Here is a 26835-nt window from a genome sequence, read left to right as displayed (position 1 = left end):
ATACACACATTCTATAACAATCAACAACATTCTCAATTAAGCAATCCTCAACATTCTTAAAAATAAAAGAGTCAGGCCATTATGTCTCCCAATGCTAATGGATCCTTTAAAAGAACTCAAAGGTGCAGACACGCAACTCTACCATGAAAGGGTATTGACCAAGAAAACATACACAATTTGTATACTAAGTTTCATTGAAATGCATCTGTTAGCTTTTGAGATAAATTACTTACAAGCAGACTAATAGCCAAGGATAAAAATATTACCCTCACACACCTTCAGGGAAAGATGTAAAAAATGAGATATGTGAGAAAAAAGCAAAGTTGGTATTTGTAATATAATGTCTATTACACAATGATTATATTTTACCTTACTATCATTAAAAGTAAGAAAAGAAACACTGTTGTTATGGATGAGATCCAGCCCCCTCAATATATATTAAGAAGGTAGTCTTAGAACCTAACATTTTCTTATTTTAACGGTAGATGTGAAGTGCTATGTTCCAGATACAATGCGACAGGTCAAACTACTCAACGTTAAGCAAAGCATAATTTATTTAAACACTACTATTAAAATACACAAGAAAGGAGGAATTTAGAATAACTTACTTATTGGAAAACTTAACTGAATAATAGATACTTGCTAATTAACCATTCCAATATAGTAACATCCCATAAACACACCCCATGGCAAAAAAGCAAATTTAGACATGGATTCTCACATGAATTTCTTCAATCCAGGAGGGGAAAGCATCAAGAGAAAATTCAGAGAAAGTAACAGCCCGGAGAAATTCACTCAAGTTTCCATATCTTTTGACACCCTGAAGGGATTCTGTTTAAAACTAAACCTTAAAACTAAAATAAAAGCTAGAAAGCCTGGTCTGAGAGCTGGCTACAATCAGGCTACTTCATTGTTCTAACCTTAAAACATCCCAAGGCCTCACAAATTGCTTACTTTCTTACAGACAGCTCGGTACCTCTGCCTTACAGCCTCTCTTCAAAAAAAAAGGACAAAATAACCTCTTAGACTGATAGCATCATCACACTATTAACAAACACTTTCAAAGACAGATTTGTATTTACATAGCATCTTTCGTATCGTGTCCTAAAGCATCTCGCAGTTATTGAAGCTGCTTTGGAAAAGTAGTCATTGTTTAATGCTTGAAACACAGAAAGAAATGTGCGTGCAGCAAAAGCCCACAATGACAATATGAAAATAACATCATTTTCACTGGCAGCATAGGATAAGTATTGGTCTGGACACATGTAGCAAATTATTCCCAGTGAAATTCTCAGATTTACAGATAACATTTGTTGGCCCAAAGACTACATCAACTTGCATAGATAAAAAAACCAACAAAGATTGATGAGTGTGAAGATTAAGATTATGATTAAAGTTGTCCGTTGTGATTCAAGTAGAGAAGAGCGCAGGGGTGGATAAAAGTTAAACTCTGGAGAAGCACTACTCCATAACTGTATAATAAATCATAGAAAACCAGAAAGGAAGCTAATTTCATCTTAGTAAACTGATCTGACTGGGGCAGTAATGGGATAAACACTCTTGACCTCAGCAATACCAAATAATGCATTGAAAACAAATTGATCAGAATTCTTTTTCTGGATAACAATCAGTGAATCCCGCGCATAGTGTATATGAGTGAGTGTCAGACAAGAGATACAGGGCACTTTCTCACTGACACCTACACACACCTTTAACGAATTGGACTTTAAGGGCACATTGGCTTGCCACTCACTTTCTACATCTCATCATGTACCCTAATCTTAAGGAAAGAGCTATGCATGTTGCAAAATGTTGAAGAAAAAGCTGCTGAAGAATAAGTACTCTAATTAAGTAAGGAACTATATTAATGTATAGCTTATGGATAAGTTCAAGTTGCATTTGTGGATGTACATTAATTTACAACAATAGTGCTGCAATAGCGGGTTGACAGATTAGTTCTGTGGCTATGTGGATGAATAAAATACCAACCGGACTAAATAACATTGAGCTGCTGCGGATGTAATTATCCCCTGGGCTGGTTACAGCCAACAATTACCTAACAATGAATTTGCCAGAAAAAAAAGCTTGTATGTAGTCTACAGCTTTTTAAATCAGTAAAGTATATTTGGGTTCTCAGTCACACACCAAAGTAATTTTCACAGTAGGGCAACAAGGACTTGAAAGTGCTTAAGACTATTCTCTACCATTATATCAAGAACACATCAGTTATTGCAGCTATTCTTCAACAATCAGTATCAGTCCAGAACACAGACAGAAAATACATGCAGCATTGTTAATTTATAACTCTTGCACAGAGCATCACTTTTCTGTAACTCTGTCACGAGGCAAAGTTCACTGCAGATACCCTTAGTGTCAAAATCATAGTTTCAGAAACTGCATTAGGCTTTGTTTTTGATATTCTAATCCAATTTCTCCAAGTATTTTCATGTGGCTCTCAAACATAGGGTCACGTTGAGAACACAGCCCTTTGTTTTAATCATCCACAGAATGTGGGCATCACTAGCTAGGCCTGCATTTATTGCCCACCACTAATTGCCCAGAGAGCAGTCAAAAGTCAACAACATTGCTGTGGAACTGGAGTCACATGCTGTCCTTATCTGGTCTGGCCAACAGATTTCCTTCCCTAAAGGACATTAGCGAACTGGATGGATTTTTCTGACAATTGACAAGAGATTCATGGTCATCATTAGACACATAATTCCAGTTTTTTTTAAATTGAATTCAAATTCTACCATCTGGCATTCCCAGAATATTATCAGGATTTCTGGATTAGCACTCCAGCAATAATACCACTATACCATCGCCGCCCTGAAGTTTAGTCCTTGCTCGCTGTTTCCAGCTGCATACCGTTGGAAGCTACCGGACACTAGCCCATACACTCGCGAATTAAGATGCATCCAAATTAATCCTGAACAAATCGATCAGCGTATTAGTTTCAGATTACTTTAAATGAAAATAAGCACAATACACTTAGTTCCCATTATTTAGATCTGTACAGAGTTAAAGATAGCAATGTCATGTGATTGAGGAATTCACAGCATGCTCTTTATATACATGCAGAGATGATGAGCAGTTGGTGGTTCAGTATTTCTGCCCAGGGACAGATCGAGATTCTCTTCAAAATCCAACCCAGAATCCAAACCAGCTCTTGAGTACACTGGACACTGAAGAGAAGACTGAGCTGGAGGCCATTATTGGACATCTTGAGCATGAGAATAGGTATGAAAAATCTCCGTCATATTATTGTAATGATGGATGGGCCAAGGGACCACTGATACTCCAATAACCACAACATAATAGTCCAGTGCAGTCATCATGCTGTAAAGTCTAAATTTCCAGCTGTGCTATTAAAGTGAATCTCACAGAAGGACTGGAAATATGTTATATGTGCTGTGATGCTAGATATGGACACTTTGTGGTTGGGTCACCATCCTCTTTCATTAACTGTATCAAAGGGCCTACTTGGTTTACAGTAGTCGAGTGAGTTTTAATGAGAAGAATCTCTTGTCTTAAACAATTTATTCTATGATAGTCCAGGTTCAAGTTATATTAGTAAGATAAATATCATTACTCAGACTGTTGGTGGACCCAAGATAACAAGTCTGTCCCCTTTGAGATCCTAAGATGTTCTGCCTTTCTCCACCCAAGACTAACGACATCATCAGATTGGTTGGAGTTTACTGCAATTTCAAATATTAACCCTTCCAGAACCATTACATCACGCAACAAATGGTAGAGTAGATTAGACACAGTCTAGTCATTTTTGGGACCTGGGTCTCAGTTTGATCCAAACTGATTAAATGAAAGTCTTCTTTTTATTTTCCACTACAAAGGTCCTAGTGGAAATGAGGTTTTGTGGGTGCAGACTTAAAACACAAAATTGACTATGATCTAACCCACATTGCTAAAATTCAGTCTTATTTGCAGACCATAAGATGAAATACCTGCAGCATAGCTGAATCAGCAGAACATGATAGTACAGCTTAATTCCACTTTAGCTGAACTCGTGTCCTCAATATTAAGATTCTTAGGAAACACAGAGAAATTAATTTCATCCTTGGTATGCAGTCTCCTTACCTTGGCAACCAAAATATTTCACCCTCTAACAATTAGAAAAACACAAATCCTTGTCAGTGGTGTTATCTGTCTGAAAGAAGATACTGCATTGGTCAAATTGGCATCAGAGCATATCTAGCAGCCTGTTGGACAATGGAACTGAAATTTTCTAAGAAACGTTGAATGCAAAGTTTATTATTGTTACATTTTTTAAAATAATTTCTCCAAGGATCTTGCAGGAAGAGTACAGACGATTGAAATGGCAACATGAAGAGGCAGCAATATCCTCCTCTGTGAAAGAGGGATCCCCGAGCTCGCCTCTCAGCCCCAGAGACACAGAGCTTCTTGCTGAGGCCCGCTTACTCCGACAGCACAAGACCCGGCTGGAGACCAGGATGCAGATCTTGGAAGACCATAACAAACAGCTTGAATCACAGCTCAAGAGGCTCCGGGAACTATTACTGCAGGTGAGAGAATGCCAAGTCAGGATAGGTAAGAAGTTTAATGGGGCCAGATGGTCAGCAATGTACTGCCCATTACAACTGGAGGGTCAGATCCATTGTACCAATGGATACTTGTCAGGATAAAATATATTAATAGTCTTGTAAACATTGTGGCTGATATTAAAGGTATTCAGGTATGTGAAGCACCAAACAGTTGTTTAAATATCTGACATTCAATTTCTCAGAATCTGAAACTCTATGAACGTCCAATTCCCTAATGTTTGGAGGAGGCATTTACCCTGTGGAATTTCTCAGCATATATTAATATGGCCTTAATCCTCAGTCTAGCTGATCTGGGCTCCAGCTGGATTTGTGAAGGAGTTTCTGTCACAAATATTTCACCCTCCGCAAACTCTGAATGTGCAATTCAAAATTTCCCATACTTTGCAGAAAATAAAGCAAGAAATTGGAAACTTCAATTTATCATTCAGTTATGGATATTCACAGTGACTGATTAAACCTTTCCACATTAATTCTGAATGGTTCAGTTCATAGCGTCCTTCGGCAGGATTTTCATGGTCCCATTCATTCAGAACTAAAGAAAATCAACCAGGAAAATAAAATGAGTGCAATTTTCTGGAGGTGAGGAGAACGCAAAATAATTCAGCAAAAACAGAAAGTGCTGAAGAAACTGAGCAGGTCTGCCAGAATCTGCGGAGAGAAAAAAAATTAATGTTTCAGATCCAGTGGCCCTTATATTTCTGATTTCTAGCATCCACAGCTCATTCATTATTTTTGTTTAGTAAATAATTAGGCGAGTTCACCTTGGAGAGATAGCTCCTCCCTTTTGCTACCTCACCTATTAAATGCTGGGTGAGAAGGACCACTGGGGACTTGGTAAAGTTGTCAGCAATTAAGAACATTAAATAGTCCATGAATGGCTACTTAAGTGCCTCAAGTTATCGCTGCTCTGATTTCCCACCGTCCTGGCAGCTGAAGAAAATGCCCATTTTCCTGATGGGGCTAACCAGGGCAACCTGTTTGCTGGATGAGGCAGATACCCTCTTTTTGCTCAAACCAGATCAGACGCCCTGTCGGATCAAGAAGGGGTGTTTTGAAAGCCTTGCTTCAATCCCACAGGTCACCACACCTCCACCAAACAAGGAGCAAAAGAGAAACACTGAGCATCTCACTGTTGGATCCCCTGAGGAGTAGGCCATGTCTTTGAAATCTGAGAACTTCTGGCCTCAGATTGGCCAGCAGCTTCCGCTACGATGGGATGCCAATGTCGACGCATGTGATAGGTTGAAAATTTGGTTGAAACTTACTGGTCAGCTCTCAATAATCTGATTGATGCACAATACACCAAGCAGTGAGGATAGCACGTTTGTTGACACTTAAGACACACATCCCCACAACTGCCCTCAAAGAGGTCAGCTCACAGTCACTGAGTTCACAAATTATAATTAGTATGGTGTAAATTTTTATTGTTGTAACTCATTTAACTGTGGAGAATTTGAGACTATCGACTCCTTTTGTGCTGCCCCCTTATGTCTCTGGCAACTGAAAGCTGTCACTGTGACTAACAGAGGCATCATATGGCAATTAGTGCTATTTAGAAATTGTTTTCCTTGGTCACCTCTTGCTACTTGCATTCAAGCATGAAAACAAATTACTGTTAGAGTATGAAGGCAAACAGTGGCAATTTCACTGTTTAACATAAATTGCAGCTTCATTAGTGTAATGTTTAAAAGGAGACCAGTTCTATTCACAATATCTAAATTGCATAACTTGGAAAGTCCGTGCAATTGGACCAAGACATTTATGGTTTTCCCAATACCTACTCCACCATTTAGAACCAGTTACACAATGCTTCTATATCCTTGGTCAGTCATTTCATTCCTAATTTACATCAGAGATGCACTTTTTTAATTTAAAAAACCGAAAGAACTACGGATGTTGTAAATCAGGAACAAAAACAAAGTTGCTGGAAAAGCTCAGCAGGCCTGTCAGCATCTGTGAAGATACAAAAACAGAGTTAACGTTTTGCACCCAGCGACCCTTCCTCAGAACAGGAACCCTTCCTCAGGAGGTACACACTTTTTAATGTTTAGTGAGTTACTGTTCTCCTCAGCGAGAGTGTGAGAGAATGCAACATTATTCTACTTTATCCATGCTCCACATTCACATTAAACTCGCCTGGTTAAAGGACACTCTGCGTTGGCGCACAGTGAAACTAGAGACATCCAAGACTAACTTGTGCGCTTACCTATTTAAAAAAAGAAGCTAAGTGGCCAGTTTAACTTGAGCAAACCTCTGGAAGAGTGGTGTAAATGGGGAAACTAATAACATTCCTTAACATCAGTGCATTTCACCAGCTCCATCAATTTGGTGAAAAGTTGCAGGGGAAATCAGGAGACAGCCCCAAAATCAGGAGTGTGCATTGCAATTGAGGTAGAATCAAATTTCAAAACTATGAACCAACCAGAAATTGCAGAAAAAGCCAATTAATGTGTTTATCAGCTCTGATACTCGATTGTGAGTGAGATATCAGATGACTCACCAAGCAGTCACAGGAGCATATGATTAGTTCTACTTCTGACAAAAGGTCATCAGCTTAAAATGCAACTCACTTTCACTGTCCACAGATGCTGTCAGATCTGTTGAATTTTTCAAGCCTTTTCTGATGTCAAATCAGATGGCCACCCTGCAAAAGACAACCCACTGGATATTTTTGGGATGTTTTGTGTAATTAGTGAATATTTCCTCAGGGGTATGCTGAGGACACATCATATGCCTGACAATAGCAGAAAGGCTGGATATATCATGCTATCAATGATGTTCAGTTGTGCACCAATTCCCTTGCATTATTTTCTGTAGGCAGGGTTTCCAATTGTTAAACCAATCATGACTTTCAGGCAAAAATCTATTCCAATATTCCTGGTGACTAGGCACAAGATAACTTGTCTAATTGTATAGTTGGGGGTCTGCCACCAACTTCTAGCTTCCACCCAAACAAACACGTGACTCAATCTTTTGAAGTTTATCATCTGTTTTCTCCTAAATGTATTATCTTAAACCCACCTATTCATCTTTGTGTCCACATGGTTTACACTGCTTAATTCCTCCTCAAGACTCAAATCTCCCTCATTTATCCTGTTCTCCTAGGTTGGAAAACCCAAGTTTGCTATCACATGATATTAACCCTTGATTGTCATCATCTTCCTTCCCAGCATTTTCCATTATTGTTGTTTCTTGTCAGGAGCAAGGCCCATAGTATAATGCTTTCATCACATTTCCGTGTCATTCCAAAATTACACCTCAGTGGCCTCAATGGAGTGTTCTGTGTGTAGATTGGGATTCAGGTCATGACTTCTGCTAATTTTATTCAACCTTTCTCACCTATTCATTACAAACACAATCTGTCAGCCTCGGTCTAAATTTAGCTCATCAAAGATAGGAATCTCCCAGTGGTACTGCCAAATAGATATGACACATCACAGATCTGCTAACAGTGAAACTTCACTCATTATTCACCAAAGCAGCAGGACTGAGTGTTTAGAAGCTCAATTCTATTATAATGGAGATGTGAGTTTGGGCTCACGCTGGTCACTCTGCTCTCAATTTCAGTTCAATCTGAACACAGGTGACCAAACTGCAAAAGAAAAACATTGCAGACAATAGAAATTTGAAATAAAAAGAGAAAGTGCTGGGAATACTGGGCAGAGCTGGCAGGGCCATGGAGACAGAGAGAGGGAAGGTTGACTTCAAGGACCTTTCAAATTGTTCAGAAACCTCTGAAGCAGCTTTCTAAGCTTGAACAGTAACACTGTTTCTGTCTTCACAGAGCTGCCAGACCTGCTGATTATTTCTAACATTGCCGGTATTTTGTTTTTTAAGTGACTAAGCATAGGGGTCCTGTGGTAATAAGTTAGCACAAGGCTGAGATATATCATTTAAACCTGGCTATGGTGCATTAACAGGCAATTTGCAAACATTACTTTAGTTTTACAACTACTTTTTAGAAACCTCAGCCTATTGCATGGCAAGCCACCAGGATTAGAAAGAGAAGCTTAGAAGATGAAAAGATAACAAAATGTAGAGCTGGATGAACACAGCAGGCCAAGCAGCATCTCAGGAGCACAAAAGCTGACGTTTCGGGCCTAGACCCTTCATCAGAGAGGGGGATCGGGAGAGGGAACTGGAATAAATAGGGAGAGAGGGGGAGGCGGACCGAAGATGGAGAGAAAAGGAGATAGATAGAGAGGAGAGTATAGGTGCGGAGGTAGGGAGGGGATAGGTCAGTCCAGGGAAGATGGACAGGTCAAGGAGGCGGATGAGGTGGTAGGTAAGAAATGGACGTGCGGCTTGAGGTGGGAGGAAGGGATGGGTGAGAGGAAGAACAGGTTAGGGAGGCAGAGACAGGCTGGGCTGGTTTTGGGATGCAGTGGGGGGGAGGGGAAGAGCTGGGCTGGTTTTGGGATGCAGTGGGGGGAGGGGAAGAGCTGGGCTGGTTTTGTGATGCAGTGGGAGGAGGGGACGAACTGGGCTGGTTTTGTGATACAGTGGGGGGAGGGTACGAACTGGGCTGGTTTTGGGATGCGTTGGGGGAAGGGGAGATTTTGAAGCTGGTGAAGTCCACATTGATACCATTGGGCTGCAGGGTTCCCAAGCGGAATATGAGTTGCTGTTCCTGTGACCTTTGGGTGGCATCATTGTGGCACTGCAGGAAGCCCATGATGGACATGTCGTCTGAGGAATGGGAGGGGGAGTTGAAATGGTTTGCGACTGGGAGGTGCAGTTGTTTGTTGCAAACTGAGTGGAGGTGTTCTGCAAAGCGGTCTCCAAGCCTCCGCTTGGTTTCCCCAATGTAGAGGAAGCCACACCGGGTGTAATGGATACAATATACCACATTGGCAGATGTGTAGGTGAACATCAGCTTGATATGGAAGGTCATCGTGGGGCCTGGGATGGGGGTGAGGGAGGAGGTGTGGGGACAAGTGTAGCACTTCCTGCGGTTGTAGGGGAAGGTGCAGGGTGTGGTGGGGTTGGAGGGGAGTGTGGAGCGAACAAGGGAGTCACGGAGAGAGTGGTCTCTCCGGAAAGCAGACAAGGGTGGGGATGGAAAATGTCTTGGGTGGTGGGTCGGACTGTAGATGGCGGAAGTGTCGGAGGATGATGCATTGTATCCGGAGGTTGGTGGGGTGGTGTGTGAGAACGAGGGAGATCCTCTTAGGGCAGTTGTGGCGGGGGCAGGGTGTGAGGGATGTGTTGTGGGAAATGCGGGAGACGCGGTCAAGGGCGTACTCGACCACTGCGGGTGGAAAGTAGTGTTTCGGTATCATTCCTAGATTTGCTCTTTTCCTCGTTGTTGATTTAATTCATTATCACTTCTACTGATTCTCCCATCATAGACTGAAGGAAAGTTGTTCTATCAACACAACGAGCATTTAAAAGGCCTTCATCATCAGTGCCCTGTAAAGTGAAGACTTGTACAGGATATTCCAACTGCACCGAGAATTGTGCACAAGTGTTGTTTGCTGCCCTCTGGTGTGCATTTGGTTTGCTGCATTGTACGAGTTTCTGTGTACTTTCTCCCTCTCACGTCTGGGCCCGCAGTTCTATCTGAATCTCTCCAATCTGGTTTCCATCCTTGGCGCAGCACCCAAACAATCCTAACTAAAGTCACCAATAATATCATCTGTGCCTGTGGTTCATTATCCAATCTCAATCTTTAGCACCTTCTTATACAGCCATCCACACTATTCTCCCTCAATATTTGCCTCTGCTTACACTCTTACTTATCTGATTAGAACCAAATAATCCTCTAAAATAGATTGTTTTCCTTCTTCTGATTCCACTGCCTTCAAATTCCTTCATGATTCTACCCATAGAACTCTCCACTTCCTCAATGTGCTTTGCAACGCCATCCACAGATATTGATAATGGCCAGCTGCACCAATTTATTACCTTTCTCAGTAACCAGCTTTGAATCAACCATAATCTTCTCTAGAACATAAGCTGATACCGCACAGAAATGAGACCTTCAGCCTGCGCTATTGTGCCAAACATTGCACAAAGTTAAACTAACCCCTTCTGCCTGCCCTTGATCAATCTCCTGCCATACTTTGCATATTAATGTGCTTATCTCAAAGTCTGGTAAACACCCCTATCATATCACACCACCACCCCTAGCAGCGCATTCCAGAGCCCTACAATTCTCTGTGTTTAAAAAAAAACTTACTCCTCACATCTGCTTTGAACTTTCTCCCATCTAACCTTAAATGCATGCCCCCTAGTATTAGACATTCCAACTCTGGGAACAAGATTCTGACCGTCAATCCTATCTACGCATCTCATAATTTTGTAGACTTCTATAAAGCCCTCCCTCACCCTCTGCAGCTCCAGAGAAAACAACTCGGGTTTTTCAACCCCTCATTATAGCCCACGTCCTCTAATCCAGGCAACATCCTGGTAAACCTGTTTTGAACCTTCTCCAAAGCCTTCCCTTCCTTCCTGTAATGTGGCGACCAGAATTGAATGCAAAACCCGAAGTGTGACCCAAACAAAATCTTATAAAGTTGCAACGTGACATCTGACTCTTGTACTCCAACTGCATTTCTCTGCCCATATCTTCACACTGATCTATATCCTGCTGTCTCCTTTGACAATCTACCACATGATCCACGACTCCACCAATCTTTGTATCGTCTGCAAACGTACTAACCCACCCATCGACACTTTCATCCAAGTCATGTATATATAACAAACAATACAGGTCCCTGTTGGATCCCTGTGGAACACTACCAGCCATGGACCTCCAGCCTGAAAAACACTCTTCCATCATTACCCTCTGCTTTCTATGGGCAAACCAGTTCTGAATCCACACATCAGAAGTCACGGTGGATCCCATGCATCTTAATCTTCTGGATGAGTCTACCATGAGGCACTTTGTCAAAAACTGTACTAAAATCCATGTAGACAACATCCACTGATCTACCCTCATCGCTCACCTTTGTCATTTCAAAAAATTCAGTATGTTAGTAAGACATGACCTCTCCAGCACAAAGCAATGCTGACTCTCCCTAAATAGGCCATGTTTTTCCAAATGCACATAAATTCTATTCCTTAGAATTCTCTCTCATAGCTTCGCGACCACCAATCTGAGACTCGTGGCCTATAGATTCCTGTATTATCCCCGTTTCCCTTCTTGAACAGAGGAACAGCATTAGCTACTCTTCAGTCCTCTGGGGCCTCTCTAGTGGCTAGCAAGGATACAAAGATCTTGGTCAAGGCCCCAGCAATCTCCTCTCTTGCCTTTCTCGATAACCTCGGATAGATACACTCAGGCCCTGGGGACTTCTCTATTTTAGAGCTCCTCAAGAGATCCAACACCATTTCTTTCTTGATCCCAAAATCCCGTAGCATATTAGCACATTGCACACTAATCTGACTAATCTCCATGTCCTTCTTCTGGAGAAATACCGAAACAAAGTACTCATTTAGAATCTCACCCACATCCTCTGCCTCCAAGCTCCTTTATCCTTGAGTGGTCCTATCTTCTCCCTAGTTATCCTCTTGTTTTTAATGTATGTATAGAATGTCTTGGGATTCCTTTAAACCTTACTTGCCAAGGTCATTTCATGGTTCTTCTTGCTCTCCCAATTTCCTGCTTGAGTTCTTTCCTGCTTTCTTTATATTCCTCATGGGTCCCTCTCCAATTTTAGCTTCCTAAATCTTACATATGCTTCATTTTTTTGCTTTTGAATAAATTCATGACTTCCTTCATTATACAAGGGCCCCTTACTAGAACACACCAGCCCTGAACTCTGATCTGCAGGTCTTTAAACAATTCCCACATATCAAATGTGGACTTGCCTGGTAATGGCTCCTCCCAGTTAACACTTCCTAGCTCCTGCCTAATACTGACAGAATTCGCCCTCCCCCAATTCAGTACCTTCTGGTGATGTCCTGTCTCATCCTTATTCATAGCTATCTTAATACTTAAGAAGTTGTGATCACTGTTTCCAAAATGCTCTCCCACTGAAAGGTCACTCACCTGGCCAGGGTCATTTGCAAATATAAGGTCCAGTATGGCTCCTCCTCTAGTTGGACTATCCACATACTGTTTCAAGAAACCCTCCTGAACGCACTTAACAAATTCTGCCCTGTCTAAGCTCCTTGCTCAAAAGGAGACCCAGTCAGTATTGGGGAAGTTATAGTCACCTATTATGACAACTCTGGTTTTATTGCATCTAAAACCATTCTTTAGTTAAATACTGGAAAAACTGAAGCCACTATCTTTTGGCTCCCACCATAAATTCCAGACCATGTTCATTCCACTGTCTGAACACTTTATCAGGCTAAACCTTTTTATTCATTTGTGGGACATGGGCATTGCTAGCTGGCCAGCATTTATTATCTGTCCCTGGCTGCCTTTAAGCTGTTTGGCTTGTTAGGCCATTTCAAGAAGGTAGTTGAGAATATTTTCTTTTAACGAATACAAATTCCACCGTCTGCCCCAGAACTTTACCTGAGTTTCTGACTTCAATAGTCTACTGATAATACCACGAGACCATTGTCTCCTCCCCAGCCCTGACCATGGAGTGTTCATATCTTTTGTCCTATTTTAAGGGCCACTCGATCTGAAGCATTAACTCTGCTTCCTCTCCACTACAAGACCTGCTGAGCTTTTAGACCAATTTCTGTCTTTGTTTCCAATCCCAAAGCCTGATCTCTTCTAACTCTAATACCGTCTCCTCCCACACGTCCTTCTTTTGCTGCTGAAACCTTCTCTCTCAGAATCCATTATTGCAAAGGTCACCTTTACAAATTGAGTCTAAGCTCAGAATGCCAGGAGGTAAAGATGAGCATACTGAAGCCTAGTCTAAATTCACTTCAATGCTTTTATTTTCAGATACAAACAATACAACTACAATAAAACAATCTCTTCTTTTAACTGCTCCTATAGTTTTGATCATAAGCCATTCCCAATTAATGCCCACCCTCTGAACACAAATAATATCCATTTAACAATCTCATTTTTAAAAATTTAACCTGTTTTCTTAATCAACCTAACCTGATGTTATGACGCATCTCTGAAGCAGGTGAGACTTGAACCCTCTTGTCTCAGGATTCAGCGGGGCCTTCTTAACAACCTCATATCCTCTAACGTATATGAATATCAGCAGTTCAAAAACAGCTGTTTATTTCTTGATAATAAAATGTGAGGCTGGATGAACACAGCAGGCCAAGCAGCATCTCAGGAGCACAAAAGCTGACGTTTTGGGCCTAGACCCTTCATCAGAGAGGGGGATGGGGAGAGGGAACTGGAATAAATAGGGAGAGAGGGGGAGGCGGACCGAAGATGGAGAGTAAAGAAGATAGGTGGAGAGAGTATAGGTGGGGAGGTAGGGAGGGGATAGGTCAGTCCAGGGAAGACAGACATGTCAGGAAGGTGGGATGAGGTTAGTAGGTAGATGGGGGTGCGGCTTGGGGTGGGAGGAAGGGATGGGTGAGAGGAAGGACCGGTTAGGGAGGCAGAGACAGGTTGGACTGGTTTTGGAATGCAGTGGGTGGGGGGGAAGAGCTGGGCTGGTTGTGTGGTGCAGTGGGGGGAGGGGACAAACTGGGCTGGTTTAGGGATGCTGTAGGGGAAGGGGAGATTTTGAAACTGGTGAAGTCCACATTGATACCATTAGGCTGCAGGGTTCCCAGGCAGAATATGAGTCCCCACCACACCCGGCACCTTCCCCTGCAACCGCAGGAAATGCTACACTTGCCCCCACACCTCCTCCCTCACCCCTATCCCAGGCCCCAAGATGACTTTCCACATTAAGCAGAGGTTCACCTGCACATCTGCCAATGTGGTATACTGCATCCACTGTACCCGGTGTGGCTTCCTCTACATTGGGGAAACCAAGCGGAGGCTTGGAGACCGCTTTGCAGAACACCTCCGCTCAGTTCGCAACAAACAACTGCACCTCCCAGTCGCAAACCATTTCCACTCCCCCTCCCATTCTTTAGATGACATGTCCATCATGGGCCTCCTGCAGTGCCACAATGATGCCACCCAAAGGTTGCAGGAACAGCAACTCATATTCCGCCTGGGAACCCTGCAGCCATATGGTATCAATGTGGACTTCACCAGTTTCAAAATCTCCCCTTCCCCAACTGCATCCCTAAACCAGCCCAGTTCGTCCCCTCCCCCCACTGCACCACACAACCAGCCCAGCTCTTCCCCCCCACCCACTGCATCCCAAAACCAGTCCAACCTGTCTCTGCCTCCCTAACCTGTTCTTCCTCTCACCCATCCCTTCCTCCCACCCCAAGCTGCACACCCATCTACCTACTAACCTCATTCCACCTCCTTGACCTGTCCGTCTTCTCTGGACTGACCTATCCCCTCCCTACCTCCCCACCTATACTCTCTCCACCTATCTTCTTTACTCTCCATTTTCGGTCCGCCTCCCCCTCTCTCCCTATTTATTCCAGTTCCCTCTCCCCATCCCCCTCTCTGATGAAGGGTCTAGGCCCGAAACGTCAGCTTTTGTGCTCCTGAGATGCTGCTTGGCCTGCTGTGTTCATCCAGCCTCACATTTTATTATCTTGGATTCTCCAGCATCTGCAGTTCCCGTTATCTCTGAGCCCATAAAGTTAGACAGCTTCCACGACTATAAATTTGAATACAGGTGAATACGATTACAGCATATGCTTAGTACAAATGGATTAATACGATCATAAAGTAATGAACATAATTTCATAACATGTGAGGCATTTGTAGATTAACATTAATTCAATTACTCCATAGCCTATGTGTAATAATTGTTTATGTGCTGACTTGTTACAGATCAGTGACTCTGGCTTGCAATGGCAAAATGAACTTTGATGCATGCCCATTGTAACCTGCACCTATGATAATGATGGTAGAATCTATAACTGCTTTCTGTCACGTGGCCGACCAGAAATTTCTCCCACTCTCACAATTTGCCTTTAAAAGGAGTTTGCAAGGATTGGCAGCTTCATACTCAACCTGTTGAGCTAGGTTACAGTCATACCTCGATCTGGGTTAGGATTTGAAACTGGAGTTTCTGGCACAGAAACAGGGACATTATCCACAATGTCACAGCACTTAACTGTCCTTTACTGAGTCCAATTTCTCAATTCATAATAATGGTCTATCATTCAGATTGGCGACTTTGACATTGGTTGAGTCTGGTTAGGCGGTGGTGGTGCTGAGCTGGCTCAGAGTACATACATGGATGAACTTCTCTTTAAGCTACATCTTTCCATTTTCTCTTATTCTTAAATATCACAATGGCACTGGATTACAGTGACAAATGAAAGCTGTATTTTATTCTATTTCACTCTGAAATAAACGTGATAACAAATCATTCATTCATTTGAATGTTATTCAATGGAGGGGGTCTGCAGATATTCATGAATTACCCCTTGTGAGTTTTTCAGATGCTCCCAATATCCATTTTGATAAGAATACGACTCTTATTTTGACACAATCCTAGCAGTAAACCATCAGGTCATGCCTTTCTGTAACTGTGTTCTTCTTATTAACTCACAGCCGCAGCAAGACTCTGAGAAAAATGGATCGACAGCCTCTTCTGCTTCCCCATCTTCCCATCATTCTGACAGCAACCAGCAAGAAAAACATGATAGAAGCAGCCCAGACTCTGAGAAAGCAGGTTTGTGAGGAGAGACACTATTGTGTGGAAGAGAGTGATTAGATGACAACACCATACTACCATGAAATAGCAATGTTATTAAGATTGAAGGAATTACTTTTGCTTTTGTTATTTCATCTCCCAGCTTCCTGTTCCAAGCCTTATCTTTATTGAAAGTTCAGGATAGATGAGTTACATATTAAACCCAAGGAAGGAATGTTATTTGAGCATATTAAGCATTCATTCACTGATATTTTCAACAACAGTAATTTCTAATCTTATAATCCTGTTATAATAATAAAAAAACAAGAAAAGATGTAAATGGTAAAATGAAAGAAAAGCATCATTTAGGGGAGATGATGGCATTGTAACTATGTTGCTATGTGAATGATCTAGGTGGACCCAGGTTAACACCCTGGAGACAGGAGTTCAAATTCCAACACAGTAGCTGCTGGCATTTAAATTCAATTAAAAGATTTGAAATAAAAAGATAATCTCAGTAATCATGATCATGACAGTTATCAACAATTGTCATAAAACCATCTGATTTATTTGTGTCCTTTAGGGAATGCTTAAGGGAAGGATCATCCTTCGCTGATCTGGCTTCTGTGTGACTCCAGATGTACAGCATTGTGCAGATTCATAACTGTCTTCTGAAATGAGCCATCAAGCAATTCAATTCAAGGATAATTGGGAATGGCGAGTTTTGAGAAGATTTGTAGCTCAGGTTGAGGTTCTGGATGTGAGTTTGCTCACTGAGCTGGAAGGTTAGTTTTCAGACGTTTCATCACCATTCTAGGTAACATCATCAGTGAGCCTCCGACGAAGCGCCGGTGTTATGATCCGCTTACTATTTATCTGGTTAGGTTTCCTTGGGTTGGTGATGTCATTTCAGGAAATGACATCACCAACCCAAGGAAACCTAACCAGATAAATAGTAAGCGGGACATAACACCGGCGCTTCGTCGGAGGCTCACTGATGATGTTACCTAGAATGGTGATGAAACGTCTGAAAACTAACCTTCCAGCTCAGCGAGCAAACTCACATCCAGAATAATTGGGAATAGCTAATAAATCCTAGTTTTGCCAGCAATGCACACATCCTTTGAAAGGATTTCTAAAATTTAGAATTAAGTGAAAATATTTTGTTTCCATATCATAGGAATAGAAGTAACATGCAACCTCTTGAGTTTATTTAGATCATAGCTGATCCATATTTCAACTCCATTTGTCCACCTTCTCTCTGTATCCTTTGATTTCCTTACCAATGAAAAATCTATCAATTTCTGATCTAAATATTTTTGCTTGACCCAGAAACAGCCTTTAGGTTTTCCTACTTCATTTTTTGCTGACTAATTGCATCTCTGAACTCAAAATATATAAGAATTTGTCACCTAGTTCTGGGTTTATCCCATCAGAGAAAATAATCTATCCGGGCCTACCCAATCAAATCTCTTTAGCATTTTAAAGACTTCAACTAGATCATTCCTCAACCTTTTAAGTTCAAGGATGTACCAACTAGGGGGAGAGTGCAGGGAAGTGGAATTGAAATGCCCACAGCCATGATTTACATGGCGGAGTGGACTTGATGTGCTGAATGGCCTTACTTCCACTCCTATGTCTTATGGTCTTATGGTCTTAACTAGGTTTGTGCAACCTACCCTCTCTAATAAATCCCTTTAAGTCTCTGATATCATTCTGGTGTATCTGTGTTGTCCCTCTACCAAGGCCAATATCTTCCCTGAGGTTTAATATCCAGAATGCAACTCAGTGCTTCAAATCGTGTCTAACCAAAGTTCTGTACAACTTAAACTGGATTCATCTTTGTTTTGCAATGCATTCAAGATAGGAGCCAATTTTTCTTATATAGCATTTTGACTTCATTTGTGTACCTATGCACCTAGAGGCCTAAAAAATCCTATGCTTCTCCATCACTTGTAAACCCTTGTCAGTGAAAAGATTTTTTCCTTCTCAAATCTAAGATGGATAATCTCACAGTTCCTGGCACTGATTGCCACATGCTACACTTCCACCGGCTCATTTAATCTGGCTGTAGTCCTTTGTCAATGTAGGGGGGAACGGGAATTTATAATGTTTCAAATGTGGGTTTCTTTGAGGGTAAACTGGAATAGCTCCAGAGCTAATTACAAGTAGATGATGTTCAATGGACTTTACCTTTAAGACCTTTTAAGAGGTCTTACTTCCCAATTGTAGTGTCCCTATCTCCAAACCAGAAAGCCTAAATTCAAGTCCCAACTACTCCAGAGGTAAATACATCCCTGATACAAAGTGTGAAGCTGGATGAACACAGCAGGCCAAGCAGCATCTCAGGAGCACAAAAGCTGACGTTTCGGGCCTAGACCCTTCATCATCGTAAATATATCCCTGAACAGGTTGATTAGAAAATATAAAAAAGCTGCATTTTGTGCCAGTGGTGTGATTAAGATCTGGGCAGGAAAAAGATCCAAAAGGGGAATTGGAGGCTGGTGCTTGTGGTAAACCATATACTTACAATAGAAATGTTTTAAACATTTTTCTCGCCTCATTCAGTATATGGATACAATCTGTTAAACATTGTAGCTGAGGATTAGCCCCAATCTCTTCATATGGGAAGACAAGAAAGGTGGAGGGTAGACCCTGTTTCTGCAGAACTATGATTATCTGCCAGTGTCTTTTGGAATTGGGGTCATACAAGCCGTGGAAGAATGAGGTGGAGATGTGGACTCGGGTCACTTCTGTAGCCAAGAAGAAGCCAGGTATTGTTTTGGCTTTTGCTCAATAGGAAGGCGCAAAATTAGAAGTAAGATATTTCTGGATCTGGGTGGAACTGACCTGGATATTGAAGAGCGATTGCAGATTCTAACGTATCAGCAAGGAATCTGAAGGCAAAGGTCAGAATGTCTACCTGTTACAATTTTTAGATGTGGTGACCAGCTTTAACATGTTCACGGTGATAAACAATAAAACGGACTGTAATGGACAAAGTCATGGAAAAGTGGATCAGGCTAGGCTGGGTCACCAGCAAAATCCTTATTGGGTAAAGGAGATGAATTTTTGACTGATGAATTGTGGGATATGTTTGAGAACTTCGATATTATAGTAATGCGTACAACAGCCAAATGGCAATGTGCAACAGAATCCACTGGCATAGGCCATTCATACAAAACATTTCTTACAGTTGGTTGGGGGAGTTGCTAGTTAGTCAACAGTCAGAAAGGCAATAATCGTGATAATCCCCCACCACTAGAAGAAGCAATGATCAGCTTTATATTTTACAGTCATCTGAATGCACTGCACACTGGCAGAAAAGTAACTTTTAAGGCTGAGGCATCAGAAAAACTTAAGCAAGTATGACGACATCACATCAGACTATCCTGTAGAGATTTCAGATGGGGTGATGTGGTTTACTTGTAAAAAGGACACAGAAAGTGAAAAGGGCAGGAAAAGTTATTAGGTACCAGAGCCGACATCTCTTGATACCTATCCCCGCACTGAGACGTTCCATATACCCTCAGCCCCTGTCTCCTACATCCCAACTTTTTATTGATCCACGTTTCAAGATCACCTCCAATTCTAAGTACTTGCATTTTGTTTCCAATTTTTTAAAATACCTTTTGGCAGTCAATGTTGACACCATCTTTAAATGTTCCTTTATCCATCACTCTCAAACCCCTCAGAAAAATTCAAGTAGGTTTGATGGCAGGTGTAAAACAATCAGATATGAGCATTTATCTAAGGCGTATTATTTCGGTAGTTGCTTAGGTCATAAAAAGATGGACATTAGGGCTGATTTTAACAAATGGGAAAACAAAGTGTGCTCATTCTTGTTGGCCCAAGGCCAATGCCATTTTAAAGACGGGATGTCATTTACCTGCTGTAGCTTTCCAGCTCGAGGAGGATGGGACATTGCTTAGCACCTACACTCAGACAGACAACAGAACCTGGAAAGGTACAAGGGAATCCTTGAGGAGACTTCAGGCAGGCTGAAAATTTGTTCTTGGCTGTACAACAAAACAATATTATCATTTTCTGTGCGCTCTTGCAAGCAGCCTCCAGCCATTTTCTAAACCTAACTTCCTCAGTTAATCCAATTCCTATTGCCTAAAATTAACCTAACTGTAGATTGGGGCAGACCTGACATCATATTTTCTTTCATCCTCCTAGCCTATGTAACTTCAACTGAGAAAGTGATCAGTCTTAATCAGTGTGTACCTATGTTTTTTCACAGACGTATCAGAGAGTGCTGGTATGTCCCAAGATATGGTGCTGCACTTAGAGGATGTAATGGAACAACTTAGAAACTCATTTCCTTCATCACCCAGAGGTAAGTCCTTCCACTCTGCCTGAGAATGTGAGGTGAGTGGAGGACATGCATTAAGTTGCAGCTGAGGAGCTCATGCGATTGCTACTTCATGGGTGATTGAGTTATTCGAACCTGAAAGATCTTACATTTAGTCATCAATATATGTTAGCAGGGCAATATTCAGGAACCACAGTGGGCCTCAAAGTGAGCAGACGTCAGTCAAATCTTGCCATACTCACTGTTTTGTAAACACGGTTGAGTAGAACTCTCACATATGTAGATGTCAGATTTGAATGAGGTCAGGCTTTATTGTGAGGACCAAACATCCGAACAGCCTTTCAACCCCTTGAAGGCAATTGATCCTCCACATGTAAGTGGAATCTGGATACACTGCCCTAATTTTACCTTCAGGTGGGAGTGAGAAGAGGTACAGACTCTCACACTGGTCCAGGAATGAAGTCTGCTTGGGCTGCACTAGCTTACAGCTGGCTTCCCCATCCATTCAGACTGGAAAGAGCAAAAAATAGAAACAGAGAACCTTGGAGCAATAGGAGGCCACTTGGCTGTTCGGACCACCTTCACCATTCTATAGCATCATGGCTGATCTGGTTGTGACATAACCTTCACTTTCCTGTCCTCCTCCTGTAGCCCTAGATTCCTTCATTAATCAAAAATCTGCAGAGAATAAATGAAATCACCCAGTCTTGACTATTCTCATTTCACAGACTAACAATCCCTTGAAAGAAAATAATTTCTCATCTCTATCTTGCATAAAAGACATCTTATTCTTGAACTGTGTCCCACACTTCTAGTCTCTCACACAAGAGGAAATAACTTCCCAGTATCCATTTTATCAAGTTCTTTTTCCGGGATCATAAATGTTTCAATTTTCTAGACCATTCATTTTTCTAATCTCCAATGATTACAGATCCAGACTATCTAACCTTTGTTTAATCCTTCATTCCAGAATAATGAGTAAACCATCTCTGTAACTGCATCTAAAAGACTTAATTCCTTTTTCAGAAGAGACCAAAACCATACGTGGATGCAGTCACCAAAGTCCTGTATAGCTGCAGTACATCCTCCTTACATTTACATAGCATTCCCCTTATAATAAGCTGCTTCCTTGCTGTTCCTGAAAACACTTTTCTTATGAATCATCTGCCAGTGCATCCAAATTCCTCTGTACCTCAAATTCTTCAGTGTCTCTCTATTTCAATTATCTGCTGCTTTTCAGTTTTTCTATTCAAAGTGGACAGGTTCACATTTTCCCACATTGTCCTCTGCCAAATTGTAGCCCACTCACTCAATGTATCCTTCACTCTTCCCTTTCTCCCAGTTCTCTCTAACTATCTCATTGCAAACTCTTCCCCCTTCTCCTGCAAGAATCCCTGAGATCAGCTGCACTTCATCTTTGGAACAACAGGAGAAATCAATGCTCGTTTACCCCTTGTTTATCAGTGAACTTTTTCTGCTCTATCTGATAATAAGTTGCTAAATTTACCATTGGCTTATATCAGTGTTTGCTCATTGGTCTTTGAACATTAATATTTGTGCTGGACTCCAGTAACACTTGTTTCTGAGTTTATGATAATGTCCATGGCCCGAATTTTCCTGAGGTTTCTCCAATATCCCTACTGTTTGTTTTTCATTTAGTGATTGCAGAGCTTCCAGATAAATGAGACTTAAAAGAAGAGAAAGTGATTGTACCACAACTGTTCAGACTAAGTTTGCTATTATTTTTGATTCTTTTTTCTGTTTTTTTTTCAGGTGAACCTTCTTATAACTTTGGAAAGGCACAAGAGTGATGGATGACATCTGAATTGGTCCCCTTGCTGGAACCAGCTCACCCTCATTGATGCCCAGGCATAAAAGCATAACCTAGTACAGTGTTAGGTTCTGTGTGTGCATAAAGGAGATACTGAGAATTTGGGTTCAGTGGGACCTCAGTTATTCAGTGACCTTTGGGACTCCACTGTTCAACATTTAGTTAACCATTGCAGCAAGAGCATCCAAATTTGAAGCAACCAAAGCAGAGAAACATGTTTCCTTCAATTAGCTGAGTCTCCAATAAGCTACTTACAGTCTGAATATAAATGTGCTTTCATGATAAATATTGCTGTTCAGATAATGTTTCATAAACAAAAGTCAGAAATCGTTGAGCTGAAGTACTTTGAAGAAAGTTAGGGGGCAAGAGGATAGGAGTGTTGACATGGGTAATTGGCAGCCTTACATCCACAAGGGATGATGGAAATATAGTCCCAGAACTTTGGGTGAGGACAGATAAGTTGCATTTCTTTTGAAGACTGAACATACTCACTCTGGAAAGACAGCGTTTGCTACAAGTGCCATGCATAAAGTTGCACCTTACTGGTGGTATGGAATGATCTCTGTTAATAACTTGCTTGCAGGACTGGAAAATGCTTGAGCTTCATAAACCACATATTGTCACGCTTGTGAACGTCTGCCAGTTGTCACCATTTGTATCAATAGTTATAATTTCCAACTTGACATAACAAGAGTTGAGGACTCTTTTAACAGCATCTTTGATTTGGAGCCTTGGATGACCTGCAGGTCTCTTGGCATAAGCTACCTCCCTGTATAGTATATCCTAGGGGATGTGACCAAGCCACTGAAGCCTTCTTTGCTTGATTTAGAGCTACCATGCATGGTATGTTTGCCCCAGGAAGAGTTGCTTCGTTGGTGACTTTGTCTTTCTGTGTGAATGTCAAGAATGTGTTGTAGACGCCAGAGTTGGAAGTTATTGAGCCTTTGTCGCTTGGTGAGTGTAAGTTATCCAGGTTTTGCTGACATACAACAATGAGCAGAGCATACAGACCTTGTACATATTTATCTTGGTTCTGGAGTCAATTTGTTGTTTTGTCATGCCTGTTTCGTTTCTTGGCCAAAGTTGATGGTTGCATTGTCAATGCATGTGTTAAACTCCTCATTAAAATACAGGCTGTCTCTTGCAGTAAATCAAAGGTAGTAGAATTTGTTGACTTCTTCCATTAGTGTATTTTTGAGTCTGATGTGAGTGATTAGTATGTGTGTTGAAATGGGCAAATTAGGTGCCATTGTCCAGAAATTGTGATTTACGATTTGCTGTATGAGCAACAAATTATCATAGTTTCCATATTGGAGTTTGAAATTGCTGTTTCCTAGTGTTTATGGAATTCAAGTTTATTCGAGAAACTTTCTAATTTGCTATATACAGTTTGAGATTTGATTGAAAAATGCCATAGTTTTATAGATGTGTTGTACGGCTAAAAGAAGTGTATAGCAGCAGAAGTTTAATACCTACTGCATGACATTCACTTTGTGGAGCTCTTTCTATTTTAAGCAACATGTGAATGATTGAGGTAGATTCTAGGTCAAAAGTAGGTTGATCAAGGTGAAATTTCATATTGGGTGAATTTATAAAAATCAGCATGCATCAAATTATAAAGAATACATATAATGTGCCCATTCCACCAAATTCACATCATTCATTTATGAGAACTGCTTTTCAAAGGATAAAATCAGGGACAAACCAAAAATATTTAACACCTACACATGAAAATGGCTCTCATAGTATATTGCAGAATCCTAGTCATTCAATTGATGAACTTTTTTTTAATTCATTCACGGGCTGAGGTCATCACTGTCTAGGCTAGCAATTGTTGCCTTCCCTAACTGCCCAGAGGGCATTTAAGAGTCAACTACATTGCAGTAGGACTGGAGTCACATGTAGGCTAAAGTGCATTGGAAAGGGCATTTCTGAAAGGAACTTTTGTACCTAGTCAGAAAGAATAGATATTCTTAATATTCAGGAATTAAGTATTGCTTTAAACATTGAAGATTAGAATGTGTCTTCGGGGTTTTGCAAGATTGAAGATTAGAAAGTGTTTTCCAAAATGTTGTGTATCAGAAAATTGCAAGATACCTTTATAATGGGTAGGATACTGATTAGATTAGAGAGTGCTCTTGAAAGTTCGCAACATAGAAACCTGTACTTTTAGGCACTTAAGAAATGAAATTAGAGGTTTCTTGCTGCTGTTTGTAAAATTGAACACAAGAATGTGTAATGTGTTGTGAAACTGAAGGTTAGTAGGAATGTTGGATGAAAAGGTACGAAGTAGTAGTGACGTTCTGTGAGGTGAAGACTAACAGGTACTTTAGGGCTATTGTAGGGCAGAGAATAAGTTAGTGTCTTTGAAATGAGTGACAGAAGATTAACAGATGTCAATGGTATTCTAAAACTAACACTTAGAAATTGTCTTTCAGATGTTGCAAACTGCAAAGTTGATGGACACAAACTAGGTAATACCTTTGGAATGTGAGACATTCAGAAGACATCATTATGAAAATGAAAGCTTGACGATGTTTTTAGAATGTGGTACTGGAATCGTGAAAATGGGAATCAGAATATGTCTTTAGTACATTGCAAAACAACACTGAAATATATTGTTGCGATAGTTGTGAAATTGAATATTAGAAAATTTCTTTGCAATTTCATGGAACAGAAGGTCACAACAGAGACTACAAATTGAAGGTTTCATTTTTATGGAATGTTACACAGTTGAAAATTGGTGGTTATCGACGTGGTATGTTGTGGCACATCAATGATTGGAAGGTGATTAAGCATGGATGAAACATGCAAGATTCTTGGGGGACTTGGACAGGGTAGACATGGCAAGGTTGGTTCTCCTTGTGGCAGAAACTTGGGAAAGCGGGTATAACTGAGAATGAGTTGTCACACTTTTAAAACAAGGAGGGGGAGAAATTTGTTCTCGCAGAGGGCAGGGAATTCATAGAATGCTTAATTGCAAAGGATTGTAGTGGTTGGATCATTAAATATATCCAGAGCTGAGATAGATTTTTAATCAGTAAAGAAACCAAAGGTTGTAGGGAAAACGCAGGAAAGTGGAGTTGATAATGATCAGATTGGCCACAATATCAATGAATTGCAGAGCAGATGTAGTGAACTGATTGGCCTATTTCTGCTCCTTCATCTTACAGGACATCTTATGGTTTTATGGACAACAGATTGAGGATGAGATGGTGCACCTAGAATGTCGCAAGATGAAAATTAGCAAGTGCAGTTAGACTTTGACGAGACTGAAAATTAAAAAGTGTCTTTGCTAGCTATGAAACTAAGGATTAAGAGGATTAAGAAGACAAAGGGTGGCAGGGTGGCACAGTGGCTCAGTGGTTAGCACTGCTGCCTCACAGCACTAGCAACCTGGGTTCAATTCCAATTTTGGGCGACTGTCTGTGTGAAGTTCACATATTCTCCCATGTCTGCGTGGCTTTCCCCAAGGTGCTGTGGTTTCCTCCCCTGGTCCAAAGATGTGCAGGTCAGATGCATTGGCCATGTTAAATTTCCCATAGGGATGTGTAAGTTAGGTGAATTAGTCATGGGAAATGTGGGGTTACAGGGATAGGGTTGGAGGTGAGTCTGGGTGAGATGTTCTTTGGAGGGCAGCTGTGGACTCAGTGGGCTGAATGGTCTGCTTCAACACAGTGAGGATTCTAGGAAAGAATGAGCAGATTTATTGATGAGGTTATGAAACTAAAGATTAGAAGGTACTTTTCAGGTCCTAGGATCCCTATGGTGTGGAAGCAGCCCATACCAACTCTCCAAAGTGCGTCTCTCCCCCTACCCTACCTCTATTACCCTGCAATTCTCATGGCTAACCCACCTAGCCTGCACATCCCTGGATGCTATGGGCAATTTAATATGGCCAGTCCACCTAACCTGCACATCTTTGGACTCTGGGAGGAAACCAGAGCACCTAGAGGAAACCCATGTAGACTCAGGGAGAATGTGCAAACTCCACACAGATAGTCACCTGAGAGCGGAATCGATCCCAAGTCCCTGGCATGGTGAGGCAGCAGTGCTAACTACCGAGCCACTGAGTCACCCAATGTTTCAATTATAAAGAATGTTATAGAACTGAAGATGTGAGGGTGCTTTTGAAGTAATAAGTTATAAGATTAAAAGGTTCAATTACTAGGGGTCACGATGTCAAGGTGAGAGAGGAAAGGTTTGAGGGAGATATGCATGGAAAGTTTTTTATGCAGAAGGTAGTGGGTGCCTGGAATGCGTTGCCAGAGGAGATGGTAGAGACGGGCACAATAACTTCATTTAAGATGTATCTAGACAGATACATGAATGGGCAGGGAGCAGAGGGATACAAATCCTTGGAAAATAGGTAACAGGTTTAGATGGAGGATCTGGATTGGTGCGGGTTTGGAGGGCTAAAGGGCCTGTTCCTGTGCTGTAATTTTCTTTGTTCTTTGTTTCTTTGGGATATGACAAGGGTGAAGTTTTGAAGGTACTTTGGAATGA

General features: G+C 41.4%; 1 protein-coding gene across 1 annotated transcript in view; it reads left to right on the top strand.

The window, feature by feature from the left end:
• Positions 1-25832, top strand: part of drp2 (dystrophin related protein 2) — a 361295-nt gene extending 335463 nt beyond the window's left edge. Inside the window, exons 22-26 of the mRNA XM_059651481.1 lie at positions 3082-3240; positions 4307-4544; positions 16099-16219; positions 20427-20522; positions 22272-25832. Of these exons, the coding sequence (XP_059507464.1) occupies positions 3082-3240; positions 4307-4544; positions 16099-16219; positions 20427-20522; positions 22272-22309 (652 nt within the window). The 3' untranslated portion in view covers positions 22310-25832. The remainder of the gene's footprint in view (positions 1-3081; positions 3241-4306; positions 4545-16098; positions 16220-20426; positions 20523-22271) is intronic.
• Positions 25833-26835: the final 1003 nt, after the last annotated feature.

The sequence above is a fragment of the Stegostoma tigrinum genome, chromosome 15 (assembly GCF_030684315.1).
Source record: "Stegostoma tigrinum isolate sSteTig4 chromosome 15, sSteTig4.hap1, whole genome shotgun sequence".
In the NCBI taxonomy this organism is placed as follows: domain Eukaryota; kingdom Metazoa; phylum Chordata; class Chondrichthyes; order Orectolobiformes; family Stegostomatidae; genus Stegostoma; species Stegostoma tigrinum.
Note: the sequence above shows the minus strand (reverse complement) of the source record. Positions and strands in the feature narration are given on the sequence as shown.